The sequence below is a fragment of the Peromyscus maniculatus genome, chromosome 8 (assembly GCF_049852395.1).
Source record: "Peromyscus maniculatus bairdii isolate BWxNUB_F1_BW_parent chromosome 8, HU_Pman_BW_mat_3.1, whole genome shotgun sequence".
Lineage (NCBI taxonomy): Eukaryota > Metazoa > Chordata > Mammalia > Rodentia > Cricetidae > Peromyscus > Peromyscus maniculatus.
Genome location: NC_134859.1, coordinates 41,548,203 through 41,569,160, shown reverse-complemented (window position 1 = coordinate 41,569,160; position 20,958 = coordinate 41,548,203). Strand labels below are relative to the sequence as shown.

The window sequence follows — 20,958 nt, the reverse complement described above, 5'->3', positions numbered from 1 at the left end:
TGGAATGTAGGGACTTAGGCTGAGTGAAAAAGTCACTGCAAAGGTAATCTGTATGCTTCAATGGACACGCCTTGAAAATGTCCATGTCAGAGAACAGAGAAGTAGTTGGTTGCTATAGGTTGAAAGAAATGTGGGAAGTGTCTGGCTCCAGAAAGGATGGCACAGGGATCCTTAGGATTGAATTGTGCCTTGCCTGGAGAGTTAGGCAGTTGGTCCACTTGGCATTCATAGACTTAACCAATAATACGTGGGAAACAGTTGGGAAAAGTTTCATCTGCACTAAGCCTATGCAGACTTGTCATTGTTCTTAAGACAGTTTAAAGTCATTTATGTAGCATTACCTATGGTGTTAGACATCACAGATGGAGTAGAGGTTACAGAACTGCGTGGGTGTGCTTTGGCTATATGCAGATACTGTCCATTTTATAGAAGGGATGTGACCACTGCAGATACCCGGGGACAGCTGTGTATGTGGTAACATTTGATGTAACCGATGTGCACATATATGGGTACATGTCAAAACTGTAAAATTGGAAGGACACTGGTGAATTGTAACAGTGTCAGCTTCTGATGAGGGAGGTGGGTAGAGGTAGATAGGAGCTCTTTGTGTTATTGTACTAGTATATGAATCTAAAAGTCTCATAAACATTTCGCAGATAGTTTATGCTAAAGAAGCCAGTATCAGTAGATTCTTGCTGGGCTTTTGTTTTAGCAGGAGCTGTTCCAGTCATGTCAGATGAGGATGCTACAGAGACCCCAGCGGTAACCGAAGCGGTCCCAGCGGTAACTGAAGCGGCCCCGATCCTCAAAGATGGCAACTGTGAGCCGGCTGAGAAGCCAGAGAATAAATCTCAGCCTGTGCCGTCCACTCGGAAAAGACCAGAGACCAATCCTTCCAGTGACCTTGAGGCTTCCCAACTTCCTGCTCAGGTGCCACAGGCTGTAGCCAAAGTAACAGTGTGTTAAAATTTTGGGATTTAAAACTACAAGGCTTAAAAGGGACGTGGTAGCAGTACTTACTAATTTACAGTGGCACTTCCTCCTTCTTACAGCCATAAAGTAACAGCTTTCTGAGTTCTGGAAATGCCTTTATCAGTAATTGTATTTGCTGCAGGGTATTTCTGTGCTGACGGCATTTGTCTGTCGGTCAGGCAGTATTCACCCAAATCACGGGTCTGCCCACCTGTGCCTGTCTAATGATTATATACCTGTCTGTGCTCGTCCAAGTCTCCACTAATTTTCCTGTTTTCTTTTGTCTTGTTTTCTCTCTCACTGGAAAAAATAGGAGACTGTTTCTAAAGATGCACCCCAGACCGGATGGGGTTATTGGGGTAGCTGGGGCAAGTCCCTGCTCTCCTCAGCCTCAGCGACAGTAGCGACAGTAGGTAAGACTGTTGGTCATTTCCTTGTTTTTGTGTACACTGGTGCTCATGCCCACGTTCTATTAGGAAGTTGAAGTCTAGGGATTCGTTTAGGCCTACGTTTTAGTGATGTTATAAGTCAGTGAGATTTTTGTTTTTGGGGAAGGAAATAATGACCAGAATACATATGTCATTAAAATAATGTGCCTTTGGGACCACGATTTTAGAAATATTGCAGATTTGGGCTTTTGTTTGTTGATTGATCGATTCTTCAGTTTCAGTAACAGCACAGAGCACACAAATGTTAATTGTTTTTTCTCATTAGGTCAAGGTATTTCAAATGTCATCGAGAAGGCAGAGACTTCGCTTGGAATTCCTAGCCCCACTAAAATTTCAGCTGAAGTCAAGCAAGCAGCAGGTCCGTGCGTGTGCTCGGCGTTTTGGTGGAAATGGGCAGTTCAGTTCATGGTCAGCACTAGCACTTAGTAATAGTACTAACTCAGTACCTGACACTCAGGCATATTGAGACTATGAGGCAGAGGGTTTGGAATCTTGAGGACTAGCTGTGTCTCCTGAAACCGTTCATGTGTCTCTTTACTGCACTTTTGATGGATGAAGTGATTCAGAGGATTGGTGAACATTCAATGGGAAGGCCATGATCACAGAATATGAGAAGGGCTCCACGTTTTGCTTGCCATAATTAGCTTTATCATCAGTAAGAATTAGCTGAGTTTGAGTAAGTCATGGCAAGACAAAAAGATTTTAATGTGTTAGTGTTTTTGTTTACACTTGCATTTTTTTTTTTATGAAGGTGAAGCTTTATTCTGGTTTGTTTGGATCAAAGGGAAACCTGCAGTCACTCACCCAAAGGACACAGTTATCACTAGGGAGCAGGAGGGTCAGGTACCTGAACAGTTTTAAGACCAGGCTTACTTCTGTCTCTCAGGAGCCTTATTGTTTCTCATCATGGCTTTTCTTTGCTTATTTCTATCATTTTCCCTTGAAGTCACCTGACTGTCTTTTGTTTCCTCCAGCTCCACCTTTATAGAATTCTGGCATACATGACCATCAGAAACTAGCTGGCTCCAGGTATTCCCTTTAGGGAGTCCTTGGCCTAAGAATTAGATTGGCATTAAAATTAGGTCACTTGACTGCAGTTATGGTCAGAAGACAAGCTCATGTTACACAAACATGACCCCACAGGCTTCTTTCTGCCTGTGAATTTGAGGTGCTGTTCATAGTGACTCTCCTTCCCTCTCCTCCCCTCCCCTCCCTTCCCCTCTCCTCCCCTCCCCTCCCCTCTCCTCCCCCCTCCTCTCTCTCTCTCTCCTCACCTCCTTTCCTCTTTCCTTCTTACTCTGGTTGACCTTGAACTTGCAGAGTCTCATATCTCAGCCCTCAAGTCCTGGGATCACAGGCCTGAGCCTATACCTGGCTTTCCTTATGATCTGTCTGTCTGTCTCTCTCTGTCTCGTCCAAAAAACACTGAAACACTAAAGTCCTCCATGGTGAGCTCCATGGTGGAATAGCTATAGAGTTAATGTCTTACAAGTGGAAGTGTCGTAGTAGATATGAAAATGTAATGACAGGAGAGAGAGAGAGAGAGAGAGAGAGAGAGAGAGAGAGAGAGAGAGAGAGAGATGGTTCCTTTTTATTTTTCTATTTTTATTTTATTTTATGTGCATTGGTGTTTTGCCATAGGTGTTGGGTCCCCTGGAACTAGAGTTACAGACAGGTGTGAGCTGCCATGTGGGTGCTGGGAATTGAACCTGGGTCCTGGAAGAGCAGTCAGTGCTCTTAACCACTGGGCTATCTCTCCAGTCCCATTTACTGGTTCTCTTTATGTCTCTGAAGATGAGAACGGAGAACAGGGCTCAGGCTTAGTATTTGTGGCTCAAGTTCTACTCAGTGGAAATTACGTGGGCTTGGATTGTAGTTTAATAAGAATAATAGCCAGGCAGTGGTGGCACAATCCTTTAATCCTAGCACTCGGGAGGCAGAGGCAGGTAGATCTTCAAGTTTGAGGCCAGCCTGGTCTACGAAGGGAGTTCCAGGATGGCCAGAGCTATCCAGAGAAATCCTAGAAATAAAATTAACCCAGAAATAAAAATTTAAAAAAGAGGGAAAGAATAATAGAATTTGCCAAATTAGAATAGACTGCTTTTTTATAAGAAGTCCTTCCCACTGTGTGTGTGTGTGTGTGTGTGTGTGTGTGTGTGTGTGTGTGTGTTAATTCCATCGCCAAGGATATTGTCATCATCATGATGAGTCTTTTCAGAACTTTAAGAAAGGCTGATGGTACCAAGCAAGTCATTTGGTCATCTTTTAGGAATATGTGTTCCTTTAAAGGACCATGTTTATCTCTGCTTTTTTTTTTTTTTTTTTTTTTTTTTTTGCAAGTAGTTATGGTATGTGTGGCTTAAATGGATCTTTTTAATGTTTCTGAGCTGTGTATAGTGGCACACAGCAGTTATTTTAGCAGTCAGGAAGTGGAGGCAGGAGGATAGAGAACCTGAGACCAGCCTGGACCGCATAGCCAGACCCTTTCTCAAAACAAAACCAAAAAGGTTGGTGTGCTTGCTTAGACTGAGTCTGGAGTAGCCTTTACTTGAAGGGTTTGGTTCAGGTCCGGCTCTTCTGGGGGCTCTATTCACTTCCCAGGTGCTTAGTGAGTCTGCTTGGTGGGTTAGAAGTCAAGTTTCTCAGCCTAGTGTGAGCTATGGGGATTGTTTAGCTTCCTGCTCCAAGGCAGGTTCTTTTTCCAGCCTTGGGGAGTCTCCTTGTGCCTGTATACTGAATACTGAGCAGTGCAGTGTTCATGGAGAGGCACCCAGGCATATGTGTGTAGAGGCTTAGAGTTCTGGGATGCCTCCATACTCTCAAGTCTGCAGATTCCCTTCAACTCTTGCTGTCTTGTGTCTCTCTCTCTCTTCTGTTGGTCCAAAGTCTCCTTCTTGTCTGACTCTGAACATTGTTTCTAATCTGTTGTGGGGTTTTGTAGCTGCTGTAGTAGGTGGGCAAGTCCAGCAGTTAATATATTGTAACTGGAAGCAGAAGCCTCAGATCATTTGTAGTTCAGTCTGTAACCTGCTTGCTCTAGCAGGAGGACCTGAGTTCCACCCCAGAACCCATGTGAAGTAAGCTGTAATACACTGTTGGGAAGGCAGAAATAGGAAGCTGTCTAGGGCTTGATGGCCAGCTAGCTTAATCAGTGAGCCCCAGGTCCCAGTGAGAGACTGTCTCAGAAAAAATGCTTTCCTAAGGAACATCCAGGGTTAACCTCTGGCCTCTACATATATGCACACAAACGTGTACTACACACACACTTGAACACCTAATCATACCCAGGCCCCTAAAGCTGATCTCTTATAGGCTTTTTAAAGTATAAAACGGAACAGACTGTTTTGAGACATGATCACCTTTGTAATGCTGGTCTGTTTGATGACAACTAATGAACATTGTTTTTTAGGACAACGTGAGTTATAGTTTACTTTTAGCTGTATAGTTTTATGTTTGGATGTTTGGAGACGTAGTTATGTTTATATTATGTATTCAATAGAACACTGATAGGCACTTCCCTAGAGCTATATACTTGGAATATAAGAGTATTTTATTATTCAAAAAGATCCATGTAACTCTTATCCCTGGTCAATCACTTGTCTGTTTTCCAGTGCTGTCCAGAAGTTTGTGTCTCTGAGATCATTCAATATATAGTCTATATCAATCTTTAGTTTGTTCAAGACTTGATTTTTTTGATATGAAATAAATGAGGAAAGAAATCTGCCCACTTTAGCTTTCATTTTAACATAGGCAGATGTTTAAAAATAGATCCAGAAAGGCCTGTGGCTTTATGTGGAGAGACAGTCTACTTTTTAAAAAACCACATATTTGCTATTGAAGCGATTAATGACCCTTTCTTTTGTGTTTACAAACCTTTGTTTCAGGAGAAACAAATGCCAGTGAGAACGAAAGCTCCCCAGTGCCCGGGCCTTTCGGGATGCTCACGACCATCTCAACAGCTGTGCAGAGCACGGTGAGCACAAAGTGCAGGAGCCTGGCCGGGGCGTTCTGGTGGGCTGTGTGCCCGTCTCCCTTTTTCGGGGTGTGTGAGTACTGTTGCTCCTGAGAGAGGCCAGACCACCGAGGGTCACTCACTAGAGTAAGAGCCAGGGGAGTGGAGTGAGAGCTGATTATTTTAGACTGTCAAGTGGTTTGGTGTCCTTAGGGAGTGTTTCTGCTTTCCAGAGATATTTCTCTAATAAGCAGAAGGGACATTTGACTTTTTTAATGGATACTTTCTAAACTATAGATGATGAGAATGTTTCAAAAAGGATCGCTTAGGGCTCTTAATGTCTTTCCTGCATGAGGTAGGTGGCTAGTATTTTTTATTTTGTTTCTTTGCTTTAAACTCTTTTTGAGCCAGGGTCTTGCTTTATAGCCCAGACAGTCTCCAATATACAGTCATCCTGCCTCTGATCCCAAGTGTAGGGATTGCAGGCATGCTTTACCATGCTGAACCCCATTTTAACTTTTGAAATATAGCAGCATATAGACTATGACATCGTACGCGTTCAGTTTGAATTTTCACAGCAGACTACTTCCAACCGTAGTAAGAATCCTGTAAGTCCATTGCCTTTCTCTCTTGAGGCATGTGTTCTTCCCCCAACTCAGATGGCCACTGCCAGGACTTGTGCTGTCGTGAGTTAGTTTTGACCTGCTCTTCTGCCAAATGAGGCCTAGGTATGCATCCGGTGTCTCTCACACACTGTGTCTGTAATACCCAGGGTGCAGCTTTGCTGTATTCCTAGTGGGACTTGGTAACAGGTTACTGCTCCCACAGTTGGTAACCACCAAGCCAGGCTCCAATGTAAACTGTTACAGTGTTACATTGCACCCTCTTACACATGTCTTCTAGTCCATCTCTGTATACATTTCTCTTGGGTATGTAACTTTGAGTAGCTTGCTGCTGACCCCCAGTTTCCCAAAGTGGTTCTGCCTGTGTGCATTTGTGTGAGTGGTGTATGATTGCTTCAGCTGCTTCTCAGGCTGCCGTGCTTGGTGGTATTGCCCACCCCCTCCTTTTCCCCCCCCTTGTACTGGGATTGAGCCAAGGGCCTCACACATGGCAGACCAATACTCCACCACTAAACTTAGCAATATATTCCTAGCTGCCTTTAGCTTTTGATTCTGAGGAGGGTTCTCATCATTTGCCCAGACTGGCCAGAGTTCACTGGATGTTCCTTTGCTGTACTTGAACATTCTCCTCCTGCAGTCTCCTCATAGCTGGGACTGCAGGCCTGCATACCAGCCCCACTCTGGTCAGGCGTTTCTCAAGAGTCAATTTGTAAACACCCTCAGTGTAGTAATGGAGTTTCACGGCTTTCCTAGGGCAAGAGCGTTATCAGCGGGGGCTTGGATGCCTTGGAATTCATTGGGAAGAAGACAATGGATGTCATAGCAGAAGGGGATCCTGGATTTAAAAGAACCAAGGGCTTGATGTACCGGAATTCTACACTGTCACAGGTACTGTGTCCTTCACCGTGCAATTCCTGGTTGTGTTCTGATTTGAGTTTCGCCGATGTTGACTTGGGAACCTTGTTAGTGTTTGTTTCTTTTGAATCCTTTGGAGTTGTGGGGTGGGCAGTGAGAACTCCAGTGCATAGAGGAGTTCCGGCTGTTTGTCCCTCTGTTTCCCTTCCTCAGTAGCTTCCCGTCAGCAGAGTGGGATGTTAAACCTTGTCAGAGTTGTTAGATTAACTTTTAACCCCCACAGACCCGCCCCTGGTGTCTCTGGTGTTACTAACTGTCTAGCATGAGATTCTGTGTGATAACGTGGTTCCTGCTGTCCCCCAGCTCCTTGGGTTTGCATGTGGAGCCCAGATTGAAGGGGCCGTGCTCTGGATGGAGCCCGAGCAGCTGTGCTCCCATGTGCTCTGTGATCTCACTCTGGAGCACTCATTACTTGGTGCGGTATGACACCTCCATCTCTTTTTAGGTCTTACGAGAGGTGAAGGACAAAGAAGAGCAGCAGCCCTCCAATGAGGTAACCATGGAAACAGACAAGAAAACTCATTATGGGCTACTCTTTGATGAGTTTCAAGGCCTTTCACATCTAGAAGCTCTGGAGATGCTTTCCCGAGAAAGTGAAATAAAGGTAATTCCCAACCCCAAACCCCTCCTGAAAGTCTTCACACAAAGGGGTGCTGCAGACCCCTTCTGCTGTGCACTTGGAAGGTGAGGTGGTTTTGTGGAGGCTCGGGACTTTGGAAGTGCCCTACACAGCAAGCAGAAACCATGTAGGGACTAAGTGCCAGAAAGAATCGGGTGATTGTCCTTATTACACAGAAAGGGAAGGATTAAAAAAGAGTTCTCAACACATTTGCATTTCCCGTCATCTGTCTGTTTGTATTTGTCTGTTTTCTGCAGTCTCTTTGGGTTTAGCTGCCAAAAAACTTACTGACTTAAGCTGCCAGTTTGCATACAGTTAACTGTTGGCTTTTAGTTGGTTCCAGGCTGTGTGTGTGTGTGTGTGTGTGTGTGTGTGTGTGTGTAAACAGGACCTCACTGCATAGCCCTGACCATCCTGAATTTGCTGTGTAGACTAGGCTGGCCTCAAACTCATTGAGATCTGATTGCGCTTCCTGAGTATTGGGATGAAAGGTGGACATCATACCTGGATCAAGATTTACTTTTTAATTTGTGTATGTGTATGCCATGTGCGGCACGTACCCATGGATGCCAGGAGAGGATACCAGATCCCTGGAGCAGGGATTATGGGTGGTAGTGAGCAGCATGGTGTGGGTGTTAAGATCTAAACTCAGGTCCACTGGAGGAGAAGCACGCACTCTTAGCTGCTGAGCCATCTCCAGCCCAATTGAGGACTGTTTGATTTCCCTTTGTTTCTAAGCTGCTGTTAAGCTCATGGTACTTTGGAAAGTACAGACTGCCCCAATCTACCTTTCTGTAGGAATTAGCTTCTTGAGTTACAGTTTTTGTTTTGTTTTTTAAAAAATGATTTATTCATTCTTATTTTATGTGCTTTGGTGTTTTGCCTGCATGTGTGTCTGTGTGAGGGTGTCAGATCCCCTGGGACCAGAGTTATAGACAGTTGTGAGCTGCCATGTGAGTGCTGGGAATTGAATCTGGGTCATCTGGAAGAACAGCTGGTGCTTAACCACTGAGCCATCTCTCCAACTCAGAGTTAAAATTTCTAAGGAATAGGAGTTGGCCATGGTGACACAAGCCTATAGTCCCAATTCTCAGAAGGCTGAGGCAGGAGATTTGAGAGTTGAGGACTAGTCTGGGCTACCTGGTGAGATACTGCTCCCCTTCCTCTCCAGAGCAGCATGTGCTGACTGGTTAGTTTATAATTCAGATTTCAGTTGACTCGTGGACTCATCTCTATTTGAGATTCTCTTAATTTTCCTACAAATTCTCATTGTCTCATATCTATTTAGGTGAAATCTATCCTTAGTTCTCTGAGTGGAGAAGAATTACAGACCACAAGACTTGAGCTAGAGCAGCTCAAAGAAGCGTTTTCCCTAGCAGAGTTCTGTGAGGAAGAGGAGGAGGAGAGACAAGGTAATGCAGGCTTCTGCACCCAAGCGGGTGGCTCCCTTGTTGGCTGCAGTGATCCCTGGAGTCAGTCACTGGCCCCATGGCACTTTCCTTACAGATCCTCCATGCTTTCCCCTCCCCAGGGCTTGCCCACACCCTCTGCTGCAGGGCCCTGCCACTTCCCTGAGTCTGATCTGCTGCACAGCTCTGCCTGCGCTCCTGCTTGAGAGCTGCTCCTGTCAGGATCCTTCCTGTGTGACCCTTGGTGTCCTACTTAGACATCTCATCCGTGTCTTCCCTTCCTGCTTCTCTAGCCCCTGACCCCATCCTGAAGCATACAAGGCATGTTACCCAGACTGCGGTGATCCTTTGTCCTTTCTCATGTTTACAATTCAATATCTTTGTGTGTTAGGGAATGTAAGTGTTGAAACGCAAAATTATTAGGAAATATGGTTTATTTATAGTGTAGTTCCTGGGCAAGTGCGTCTTAAACTCTGATCAAGAGAGTGGTTTTATTTGGATATTTCAGTTGAAAATATTTCCAAGATTAAGAAAGTAGAGTTTAATGACAATTTTTTTTTTTGATGAAGCAAGCAGTTAGAAATATTGAAGTTGAATGAGAAGATAACTTTAGGGACCATCCTGGCACACAGAGCCTGCTGCCTGTGTAGCAGGTTAAGATGGTAGTTTATGAAGTGTGATGTGGAGAGCCTATGTCCCTATCACCTTCAGGGAGTCAGACCTGCGTAGCACTGTCAAAACGGAGTAGAACTTCCCCGTGAGGAGTTTTAGTGTAGCTTTTACTGTTTGAACACCTGGATGATGAAGAACAGCAGCAGGTGGAACTGTTGCTGCCACAGTATGGCTCCATCAGCGTGGCCGCACTGGGTCACTGCTGTGCTGTCTTTACTGCCATACACTCAGTTACAAGAAGAGGGTGCATGTCATTGACCCTTGGAGGGGGGGCAGACGGTATCAGTTATTAGTGTCATCAGATCTCGACTCTAAAGTGCACTCCCATATTCTGTGCATCCCTCATTGAATCCCCCATATTCAATGAGGGATGATCATTGTCTCAGGAAGAGCATGTTGTGTTTGAGTTTGAGCTGAACTCCCTTCTGACACAGAAGACTGTTTTCACTCGGAAGTATGAACAGCTGCATAGGCCATTCAGAAGGGAGTAGTTGGTGGAACATGCCTATAACCCCAGCAAAGGCAAGAGGAATGCATTAAGTTCTAGGCCAGCCTGGGCTACATAGTGAGACTGTCTTAAAAAACCAAAAACCAAACAAACAATCACAAAACAAAAAGAATAATATCAGGGCAGGAGAGGTGGCTCAGTGGCTCAGAGCTGCTCTTGCACAGGACCCAGGTTCAGTTCCCAGCGTTCATATCAGGTGGCCTACAACTGCTTATAATGGCATCTCCAGGGAGTCCAGTGTCCTCTTTTGACCTCTGTGCACACACCCCGTCTTAATGTTCTGTTACTATGAAGAGACACCGTGACCACAGCAACTCTTAGGAGAGAAAGCTTTTAATTGGGGCTTGCTTACAATTTCAGAGGTTTAGTCCATTTTCATCATAGCAGGGAGCATGGCAGCGTGCAGGCAGACGTGGTGTTGGAGAGGTAATTGACAGTTCTACATCCATATCCTCAGGCAGCAGGAAGAAAGAACGCCATGGAACCTGGGCTTTTGAAACCTCAACGCTCACCTGCATTGACACACTTCCTCCAAAAAAGCCACACCAACCCCAATAAGGCTACACCCACTCCAACAAGGACCTAATCCTTTCAAATAGTGCCTAATACCCCTAATCATTCAGATATGTGGGGGCCATTCTTATTCAAACTACCATACATACCCCCAACACAAATATAACTAAAATAAAATTAATCTTTAAAAAGCAACAACAAGGTGAAGGAAGTGAGCCTTGACTTGTTTAAGTCACTGATGATGAAAATTCAGAATAAGTGGAAGTTAGAATTTTGTGGGACATATGTATCATTTTGAGGAGCTTGGCAGTTTCCAGTGCTGTTTGCACACTTCTGAGGAGTCCTGTGGTGATAGTAACAGTAACATTCACTTTTGTATGTTTTACAGTGAAATGTGTCAGCATTTTGGATATCTCATAATAGAAATGAACTTTTTTCACTGACTGATTGATATATGATGTATATAATTACACCCGAGCAAGAGATGGCCTGGTGGGCTCTAATTGAAGACATCATGTACAAAACTGGGTAGTGAGTCTCCAGGTTCGTTGTCATGTAGACCATTGCAACTAACCATTAAGAAATAAGCACCTGTTGAGTTTTCTGTGTACTATTCGGTCCCCACCGAACAGAGATGAGGCTCGGTGGGCAAAATGCTCGCCATGCAAGTGTTGGAACTGAGTTTGAACCCAGATCTCATGTGGAAACTAGGCATGGTAGAGAGCTGTAATCTTAGCGTTCTTACAGGGAGGTGCCAGGTGGAGACTGGGGAATCCCTGGAAGCTTCAGGCCAGTTAGCCTGGGGGACAGTGCAGTGAACTGCAGAAACCCTGTCTTAAAGAGAAAGGCGAGGACTCACAGCCAAGGTTGTCCCTGGCCCCTCTCCCTCTCTTCTTCTCTCTCCTCCTCTCCACTTCTCCCCCTCCTTCTCCCTTTCTGGCATGCACACACACAAGATTATTCAAGGGTAATTGTTACTGTTATCGGGAAAGTCATTAACATGCAGCTTTCCTTTGCATAGTGCATCTCTGTGAGGTTGGGTATTGTCCACATACTTTGGGTTCAGTCCCACAACCACATCAAATGGGACATGTGGCCCACTCCTGTAATCTCTGCACTTGGGAGTGGAGGCAAGAGCTTCTGTTCAATGGTGCAGGGGGTGCTCATGCCCATGTGAACATGTTCTTGTTGAGGCCAGAGGATGGTGTTAGGTGCCTTCCTCTCTCTATTTTTTAGAGATGGTCCCTCAGTGAGTCTGGAGCTCCAGTTTCTGCTAGGCTGGCTGGCTGGCCAGTGAGCTCCCAGTGTCCTCTGCTCTACCTTCCAGCATCGCTATTGCAGACACGAGCTGTCATGGCCTTTCACGTGTGTGCTGCAGATCTGGATGCAAGTCACCGTCCTTGCACAGCAGGCCCTCGCCTGTGGGGCCATCTTTCCACCCCGTGTTCATTATTATTACGAATGTTTGCATTTTTTCATTTATTGAAAATAGATCCTTTTCTCATACAATACGTCCTGGTTATAGTGTTTATTATTTTTAATGAATAAATACTTTAGACATTTGTTTTTAATTCATTTAAATTATATAATTTGCATTTAAAATAAAAGCTCCTGGGAGGCCACAGGTTTTAATGTTTGAGAATTTCTGGGTTAATTATGCTAAACTGCAGCACTTTAAAAGCCCTCTGCGGTTGCTCTTTAGAGCTGTGTGTCCCTGTTTCCTTCTGTGAGTTTATGTTTTACTTCCGTGGAGTATGGGAAGCTTGCCTCCGACAGCTCTCAGTCTCACCTAATTTTCCTCATTTCCAATCTACTGTGAGTGGGGGATCAAATAACTTCCTCAGTCTATGAGAGCAGAGCAAAGCTCCCCGAGACCGATCTTAGGCCTGTTCTGTGAGAGAAGAACAGAGCTGAGTGTGACTTTTACCTAAGACAGAGGGATCTTTTCTGTTCTCTTTGTGGACTGAGAAGTCAAGCTGGCTGTGTGTGTAACTATGTGTCATGAAGTGACAGCTTGCATAAAAGTTCAGCTCTTATTAGAACTGGTATTTGAATGGATGTCTTAGAAATGGTCTGGCCATCTTGAGATGCCAGTTTAGAACCCCAAGTGATACAATTTGAAGTTAGACTTGGCCTCCAAATGAAGACCTGCCTCTCCCAAAGCCATGTAACTTCTAGAAGTGTCTCAGCACAGAGCCTTTGCTTCATCTTGGTTAGAAGATGACCGAATTCCTCTCATGGTGTTATGAGGAATAAATTAAGTTTATTTATAGTCAGGCACATAATAGGTAACTAACAAACATTCGCTATTATTTTCATTATTTAGAAAACATAAGTAAATAGTAAAAAGAATCTGCATTTTAAAAGCCTTAACAGGAAACCAGTGAAGCAGTTTTGGTTTAAATTGTTCCATTGTTCCTAACCAGACCAAGGCATGTCATTTCCCATTTATTTGTCAACCTAATTTAGGTTATTTGTACATGGAAACATTAACAGTATTTTTTTTTTTTTTAAATTTAGTCAACACTTGGGTTTTCACAGTATTAGAAATCTTCACTTTTCTTTACTGTTCAGAGGGCTCCAAGTTTTCTGAACAGATGGAACAGTCTGATATTTCTTCTTACCTTTGCCAGGAGTGAAGACTTTGAAAACACAGCAGTGCCTTCCAGCACAGTCCTCCTGCCTGCCCGGCCTCAGCTCTCCTCTGTGATCCCCCTGCCTCAGCTCTCCTCTGTGATCCTCCTGCCTCAGCTCTCCTCTGTGATCCCCCTACCTGCCCTGCCTCAGCTCTTCTCTGTGACCCTCCTGCCTCAGCTCTCCTCTGTGATCCCCTTGCCTGCCCTGTCCTGGTTCTCTGATTTTGGTGGAAAATGCTCAGTGACTTAGTAGTTAATTGTATGTCACTGTTACTGTTAAGACAGAAATGTGGGTATAACAGGAGGAGACCGTGCAGAGCCCAGCTCTGGATGTTGGTTGTTTTCGTTCCTATGAGCCCCTGTGTTTTCTAGACCTCATTTCAGAATCTTCCCTTACGGACAACTACGGCCTCTACCCACAGCCCCTCTTAAGCAGCAGTGCCCTGCTTCCTTTCCATCCATGCGTCTAAACAAACACTTGGGCCATTGAGCCACACACCCAGCCCAACAGCTACTTCTGTTCTAATGCAGCAACTGTTTGTATACTCAGTTTTTGACAGCAATTACCACATACTTTTTTCATCACTGCTTTTGATAGTAACAGCTATTTTTAATCACTCAGATAATATATTTGAGAGCTTATAAATTTAATATATGTAGTGCCGTAGTGTTCTGTTATGAACAATCTAAAATATACCTCAGGGTAGTATTGTTATGTGAGGTAAACATAGATTCCTGCTCTTTTCTTCCGTGTAATTGTAAACTCCTTGGACCGTGTGTGTTCCAGGTGGATTCAGAGTCCTCCCTTACACGAGTCACACTTAGAGCTCAGTTGGGAAAACCAAAGGACTATGGAAGTCAGGTTTTGTATTCTTTCATGGTGGGTTGTGACTAGGAGTTATGTGAGTGAGGGCTGTATCAGTGAATAGCTTTCCCCAAAGCCTGTCATACTGGGGATCAGTAAATCATTTTTATTCTCTGCCTTAGCTGTCAAGAGAGAGGGCAAAAGTACCGTTGAAGGAAAAGAACTAAGATGGCCCCATTGGGATTTTTCTGGGGATGCTTTTGGGGAAATAGGTATAAAGGAGAACTAATTTGCTCTTATGCACCATGGACTAATGATTAGGAAATACTCTTACATATGTTTGTGCTCAAAGATTTCTGTGTTTTAAGAGTTCTGTTCTGCACTGCATGGGCTGGGCCTCAGCAGGGGCCACTGGACAGGATTTAGACGAGAAAGAGAGGAGGACATTACTGTTTTTGTAGATGTCTCCTGTGTGCTGTGATCATGACCCCCATTTGCTTGCATGTTTGTGTCTCCTTATCCTAGTGAGGGTCTTTATTGCTGTGATAAACACCATGACCAGAAGCAACTTGGGAAGGAAATGGTTTATTTTGCTTACACTTCCAGGTAACAGTTCATTGCTGGGAGAAGTCAGAGAAGGAACTCAAACAGGGAAGAAACCTGGAGGCAGCAGCTGATGCAGAGGCCATGGAGGGGAGCTGCCTACCAGCTTGCTCTTCATGGCGTGCTCAGCTTGTTTTCTTATAGAACCCAGGACCACCAGCCCAGGTGTGATACTGCCCACAATCAGCTGGGCTCCCGGAACAGTCACTGATTACGACAGTGCTCCACAGGCTTGTCTACAGTCCCATCTCAGAGGGACGTTTTCTCAGTATCAAGTTAACTTAAATCTAGACAGCACAGCCCCCTTGGCAGTCTTTCTCAAATGTTTTATGTGGGTCTTGGTTTTTAGGGGATGAAGATTTTACCAAGGAGATAACAGAACTATTTGCTCAGCTTCATGTCTCTTCCAGACCAGAGAAACTTGCCAGGGTAAGTTACTCCATTTTGGAGATTTTCATTATTTTGTTTGTAAGATTTTAATGGGTAGACAGGTGTGGTGGCACATGCCTGTGATCCCACCACTTGGGAGGCTGAGGCAGGCGGATTGCAAGTTCATAGCCAACTTGGGCTACTTATACTTATCAAGACCTTGTTTCAAATTACAACACCCCCCCGCAACACATATAGTATAATAGAGAATGAAAATAAGATTGTAATTTCCTAGCCAGAGAGATTGCCAGCATGGAGGATTTATTCTTGATAGTTCTAGAAAAGGATTCTACACATTTTCCCTGCCTCCTACTCTCCAGGTTAGTGTGTAGAACCCATATCTGCTTCCCCAGCACATGTCCCCTCCTGACCTGTTTATATGGGATACTTCATTTGTTTGAATGCTTTATCAAGCCTGTAGGGCTGGCCATTTAAAGTTGACAGTGCTGACCAGACTTCATGGAACCAGATGTCAAGTGTCCATTGGATGAGGTCTCTGATCAGAGACGACGAGGTGTGGGCCCTGCCCGTTGGACCTGGAGCTCAGCATTGCTGTGGCCAGACAGTGACCGACAGTGACTCTGCTAGTGACCATTTAGAATGTGGGAATGAGGAAGTCCCATGGCTGAGCCTGGTCTTGGGTGGTGACTCTGAACTGTCCCCATGGGTTTGGGACAGTCTTGTCAGAGCTCAGAGTGGGTGCTCCCATGTACTCTACTGTCTGCTTATGAGACGCTGCTTGTTGTCATGTGCTGCCGCTGCCCCTGCGTCCACCTCTCCCGACCCTGAGCAATCCCAGCAGCAGGCCGCAACAGGTGTGCGGTGTTGCTTGGCTGTGGAGCTGCTGGCTGTGTGGAGGCGGCACCGCCGTCTTTCCTCCCCTCCCATCAGGTAGAGAATGCGAGTCTGTGTTGTGTCCCAGTGTGCTGGCCTGGGGAAGGTGGTGCGTTCCCGGCGTGTGCTCAGCAGGCACTTCTAACACTCAGCCTCCGGGCAGTTTTTACATCACCACCACTGAAATTCCCGACATCAATGGCCCAAGGGAGGAAAGGCTTACTTTAGCTGATGTTTCCAGAGGATCGTAGGATCTCAGTGGGGAAGGCACGGCAGTTCAGCCCTGACCAGGAGTGTGAGGTGGTGGCTGTTCCTATGGCAGCAGACAGTGGCCTGGGCCATAACCGTCAGAGTCCTGCTCCTAGGGTCCTTGTAGGCCCCACCTCCAAAAGGCTTCACGGCCATCCAGCATAGTTCCAGCAGCTGTGAACTGGGTTCCAAATATGAGCCCTTAGGGGACATTTCAGATTCAGAGCATGACATTGCTGATCGCATATTAGAAACAACATCAAACCGAGAAAGGGTGAAAAAAAAACCAGTACAAAACATTCCTGTGCACTCACTAGTGTTGACACACTACTTCTCTTGCACATGTACTGTCTCTGTCTTCAGATGCCCTTGTTGTTCTCGTAGCTGTTAGAGGGTAGGTAGGAAGATGTGGCTCTCCCTTTGATAACCACAGTACAGTTGTCACTTCAGCATATTTAACATCAACAGCAGACTTGGAGTCCATCGTTCTTCATATGTGCCAGCCGACTGTCTTAGTCACTGTCCTATTGCTGTGAGGAGACACCATGACCATGGCAACTCTTAAAAAGAAATCCTTTAATTGGGGGCCTGCTTATCGTCGCTGAGGCCAGTATTGTCATGGCAGGGGCCATGGTGCCACACATGGTGCTGGAGCAGCAGCTGAGAGCTATGGCCTGATCCAAAGGCAGCAGACAGAAACTGGGCCAGGGATCCTCGAGTCTCTGGCTCACCAATGCTGGCATTACAGGCATGGATTGCTGTGTCTGGCTTTTGCCAACTTAAAGCTTAATCAGCTCCATAGCAGGTGCCCTCCCCCCCCATTATTGGGGGGCGAGGGAGACAGAGAGGTTACTATTTAAGTAATGGTAAGGGCGGGTTTATTTAGAAATAGATTGGATTGTTCCTGCAGGTTCTTTGGGAGTAGTCCTCTTTTGAAGAGGAAGGAAAGAACCCTGAAACAAATGGATGAATACCAGGTTCTCTTCAGCTGGTTGTTGTACTACCCGGGTCCCTTAGAGGCTCAAGTCCAGTGACATGACCAAGGTCATTCGTGGTCTCTCTTGTCTGACTCAGCTTTCAGTGCATTTTTTTGTGTCTGTATAAAATCAATTAAGTGGGTGACTTCATTCAAGGAAAGTTACTTTTCTGTCACTGTGAATAACACCGTGACCAAAAGCAACTCAGGAAGGATTCCATCACTGAAGGAAGTCATGGCAGGAACCTGGAGGCAGGAACTGTCTTCAGACTCCGTGGAGGAACGGTGTTTACTGACTTAGTCCCCCTGGCCTGCTCAGCCTGCCTGACTATACAGCCTGGGGCCGCTGGCCCAGGGGGTGGCACCACCCACAGTAAGTTGGACTCTCCCACATCAATCATTAATCAGGACAACACCGCAGACCACCTACAGGCCAGTCTTATGGAGGCATTTTCTCAATTAAGATTCCCTCTTCCCAGATATGTCTAGGTTTGTGTCAAGTTGACAACCCAACCAGCACAGGCATCAAAGTGGTTCCTCTACAAATGATAAAAACTCAAGTGGAGTGGTATAAAAAGAGAGGACACAGTAGCCAAAGAAGCTAGAACATTGAGGAGCAGTATTGCTTCAGGCGTGGCGCTGTGAGGAGCCTGTCCCTCTGGGCTCTGCTGTTTTTCCTTGGCTTTGTTGAAGGACACTTTTGTGCATGGTGTTAAGGGACCACTGACAGCTTTGGGCTGTGGCTTAGCTCTCTTAGTAATTTTACTGATACTGTGTGAGCCCATTGACCCCACTGGATCACTTTCTTGTCCACAAACCAATCATTGAGGGGACGTAGGGATTAATGGTTCTTGTAGCTAATTGGAATCACTTGCTAACTGTTGGTGCTTGAGGAAGTAGGCAAGACTCATCCAGAATACATAAACCGAGAAGAATCTAGAACCCAAAGCAGTATGCTACAAAAAGAAGGGAGGTAGAGGGTTAGGAACACACATGCCAGAACTAGGTTTGCAAACCAAATAGACGTTCTACCACTGACCTTTAGTGTGCATTCTAGTTAGGAGACTAAGATAGTTGGTTTCAGTGTCAGAAGACCAGAAGGTAAGCACTGAATTTAAGTGGTATTCTGGGAATGTGGAAATTCAGAGAAAGGTTGCTTGGGTGCCTTGTCTCCTGGAAGGTCTTTGGAAATTATGTGGAGGAGGTGATGTTTGGGTGAAGGGTTGGGAGAAAACAGATGTAGTTACAGGTCATCTTACTGGACCACCAGTGAGAAATGAGATTGAAAAGTAGTTAGATCACGTGAAGGAGTGTGATCTAGTTGATGGGGGACCACACACCAAAAGAGGTGTATTAGTTACTGTTCTAGTGCTGTGACAAAACACTATGACCAAGGCAACTATTAAAAGATAGCATTTAATTAGCAGCTCACTTACTCACAGTTTCAAAGAGTTAGTCCATGACCATCATGTCAGGGAGCATGGTGGCAGGCAGGTATGGCACATGGACACGGACGGACACACACACACACACACACACACACACACACACACACACACACACACCATGGACCTGGTGTGGGCTTTTGAAAACCCACTCCCAATGACATACCTCCTCCTACAGGGCCATATCTCCTAATCCTTCCTAAGCAGGTCCACTGACTGCTGACTAAGCATTCAAACACAAGTGCCAATGGGGTCTGTTCTCATTCAAGCCATCACAAGGGAAATGGTCAGCTCTTTATGGTAGGCAGATCACTGACCGCATTATGACAGTGAAAATAAATTGAAGATGAGCTGCATCAGAAGCAATAGACTAGTCATGATGTGGCTCTGAATGCTAATGGTGGTAACAGAGGAGGAAGGTGGAGGCAGATTGGAGAAGAATCTTGTGCAAAATCAGACCATCAGAAAAATCCTAGTTGACTCTCATACTTTTGCTTGAGTCCTTAGTATAGATCAATACCTCTAAAGTTTGGCTAATGAAAGGATCGATTAGGGATAGGAAAATAAAACTATTACATTTCCTTTACATGCTATATGTGGAGTAGTTGCAGAATTTCAGTAAGTCTCTAACAAGCATTTGGGGTGCTTTGATTTTCCAGAGAAAGAAGTTAAGATTGGAAATAACGATCTAGGCAGAAGCAGTAGTAGGGTGAGTGGGGTGAGATCTGTAGAATATAGGCAGGCCAGCAAGATCAGTATTACACTGGTCTTGTAGACTGAGAAATAGTGACTGTAAGGGTGAGTGAAAAACTAGATCATGTTAAAGATCATGTTAAAACAAACAAAACAAAACAAAAACAGAAAAACTTGAGAAAAGTTCATTATCAGGAGAAAGGAAAATTGAAGAATTTGTATGGAGTGACAATCTTCACATAATTAGTCAGTGAATTATTACATGCGACTGGGCGTGTCTGACATTGGCTGTGCTTTAAACATGTAGGCACGAATGAGAATGAATGGAGAGCCAATTTTAAGAATGGTTGCGGTTGTAGATGATGAGCAGAAGTCTTTGGTGTAAGCAGTAAAGGGATGTGGAGGACTCTGGGCTGGGGGCAGTGCTTTGCAACTTGACCTGGCTTCCAGCTTTAGAAGCACAGACCTGTGGACACGTCTGCTCCGTGCTCCAGATGCATGTGCTCTGCCTAACATAAGCCTCCGTTTTAGAGAAGCCATAGAACTAGGGGGTTCACGGGGAGCCACTGGACAGGGTTCAGTGTACGAGTTTCTATCTATCTAGTAAGACAAGGACTTAAAAGTCACATGGTCTGTTCTGGTGAGAAGAGCTGCTCCTCGGGGTACTGATGTAGTCCTGGTAAGAACTGCATTGAACTCTTGGATTATCTTCTTTACTTAGGCAAGAAATACAGCATACGAATGGATCAGGACATCTCTGGCTAACCCAGTAGCAGAGAAAGAAGAAGGGGAAAATCAGTTGGAGACAGAAAATACTGAGGAAGCCAAACAAACTTCAATAGAGGTAACCAAAGCAACTAAGCTCTTAAACCAAGATAACATTTGGGGCTGGCGGATGGCTCAGCGGCAAAGTGCTTGCTGCCCAAGCACTGGGACCTGAACATGGGTTCCCAGTGTCCACATACAAGGCTGGGTGTGGCTGCCCAAGCACTGGGACCTGAACGTGGGTTCCCAGTGTCCACATACAAGGCTGGGTGTGGCTGCCCAAGCACTGGGACCTGAACGTGGGTTCCCAGTGTCCACATACAAACCTGGGTGTGGTTTCCCAGTTGCAGCACTGGAGGGTGGGGAGTGTGAGGGCAGGAAGATTCTCCTGGATCTCACTAGCCAGCCAGTCTACCTGTAACATTAATCTCCAAGTTCAGTGACAGACCCTGTCACAAAAATAAAGTGGAGAGTGACAGAGGAAGGCATTGGCCATGGACCTCTGGACCCCACACATGCACACACACAGGTGAGTGCATAGCCCCCCTCCCCACTAAGATACAAGTCGACATTGCAGTTTATTTTGTTATGCTGGGATCAATAATTTCAACATTAGGATTCAGGATGGTATCATTTTAGTTCCAGACTGTAGGAGAGGAATGATGAAAAATAGGGAAGTGAAGGAGGGAGGAAAGGAGGGTGGGAGGGAGGGAGGGAAGTTGGCAGTAACTCAGAGTAAGCTGCCAGACACTTATCTCAGTCAGACTTAGTTACGTGGTCGCAGCCAGCTGTGCAGGAGGCTGCTGTGGTTAGGAGCCAGGCTGTGAAAGGTGCTGTACTGTGGAAGAAGAGCAGCAGGTCTGTTCAACAGTGGCCATTCGTCTTTTCTGC

General features: G+C 45.4%; 1 protein-coding gene across 10 annotated transcripts in view; it reads left to right on the top strand.

The window, feature by feature from the left end:
* The window catches only part of Fam114a2 (family with sequence similarity 114 member A2), a 34,079-nt gene that overhangs the window by 3,650 nt on the left and 9,471 nt on the right, over nt 1-20,958 (top strand). For 3 of the 10 annotated variants that reach the window (XR_013041662.1, XM_076542382.1, XM_042284030.2), the window contains exons 2-10: nt 713-930; nt 1,286-1,385; nt 1,687-1,779; nt 5,306-5,394; nt 6,750-6,884; nt 7,357-7,515; nt 8,819-8,942; nt 15,026-15,105; nt 20,024-20,146. Coding sequence is in view for 8 of the 10 variants with exons in the window: in XM_076542382.1 (XP_076398497.1) it covers nt 730-930; nt 1,286-1,385; nt 1,687-1,779; nt 5,306-5,394; nt 6,750-6,884; nt 7,357-7,515; nt 8,819-8,942; nt 15,026-15,105; nt 20,024-20,146 (1,104 nt within the window). In the remaining 2 variants the exon portion in view is untranslated. Of the gene's footprint in view, nt 1-712; nt 958-1,285; nt 1,386-1,686; nt 1,780-5,305; nt 5,395-6,749; nt 6,885-7,356; nt 7,516-8,818; nt 8,943-15,025; nt 15,106-20,023; nt 20,147-20,958 lie in introns of all 10 variants that reach the window. The other 7 variants (XR_013041661.1, XM_076542379.1, XM_042284024.2 and 4 more) reach the window with 4 other exon arrangements.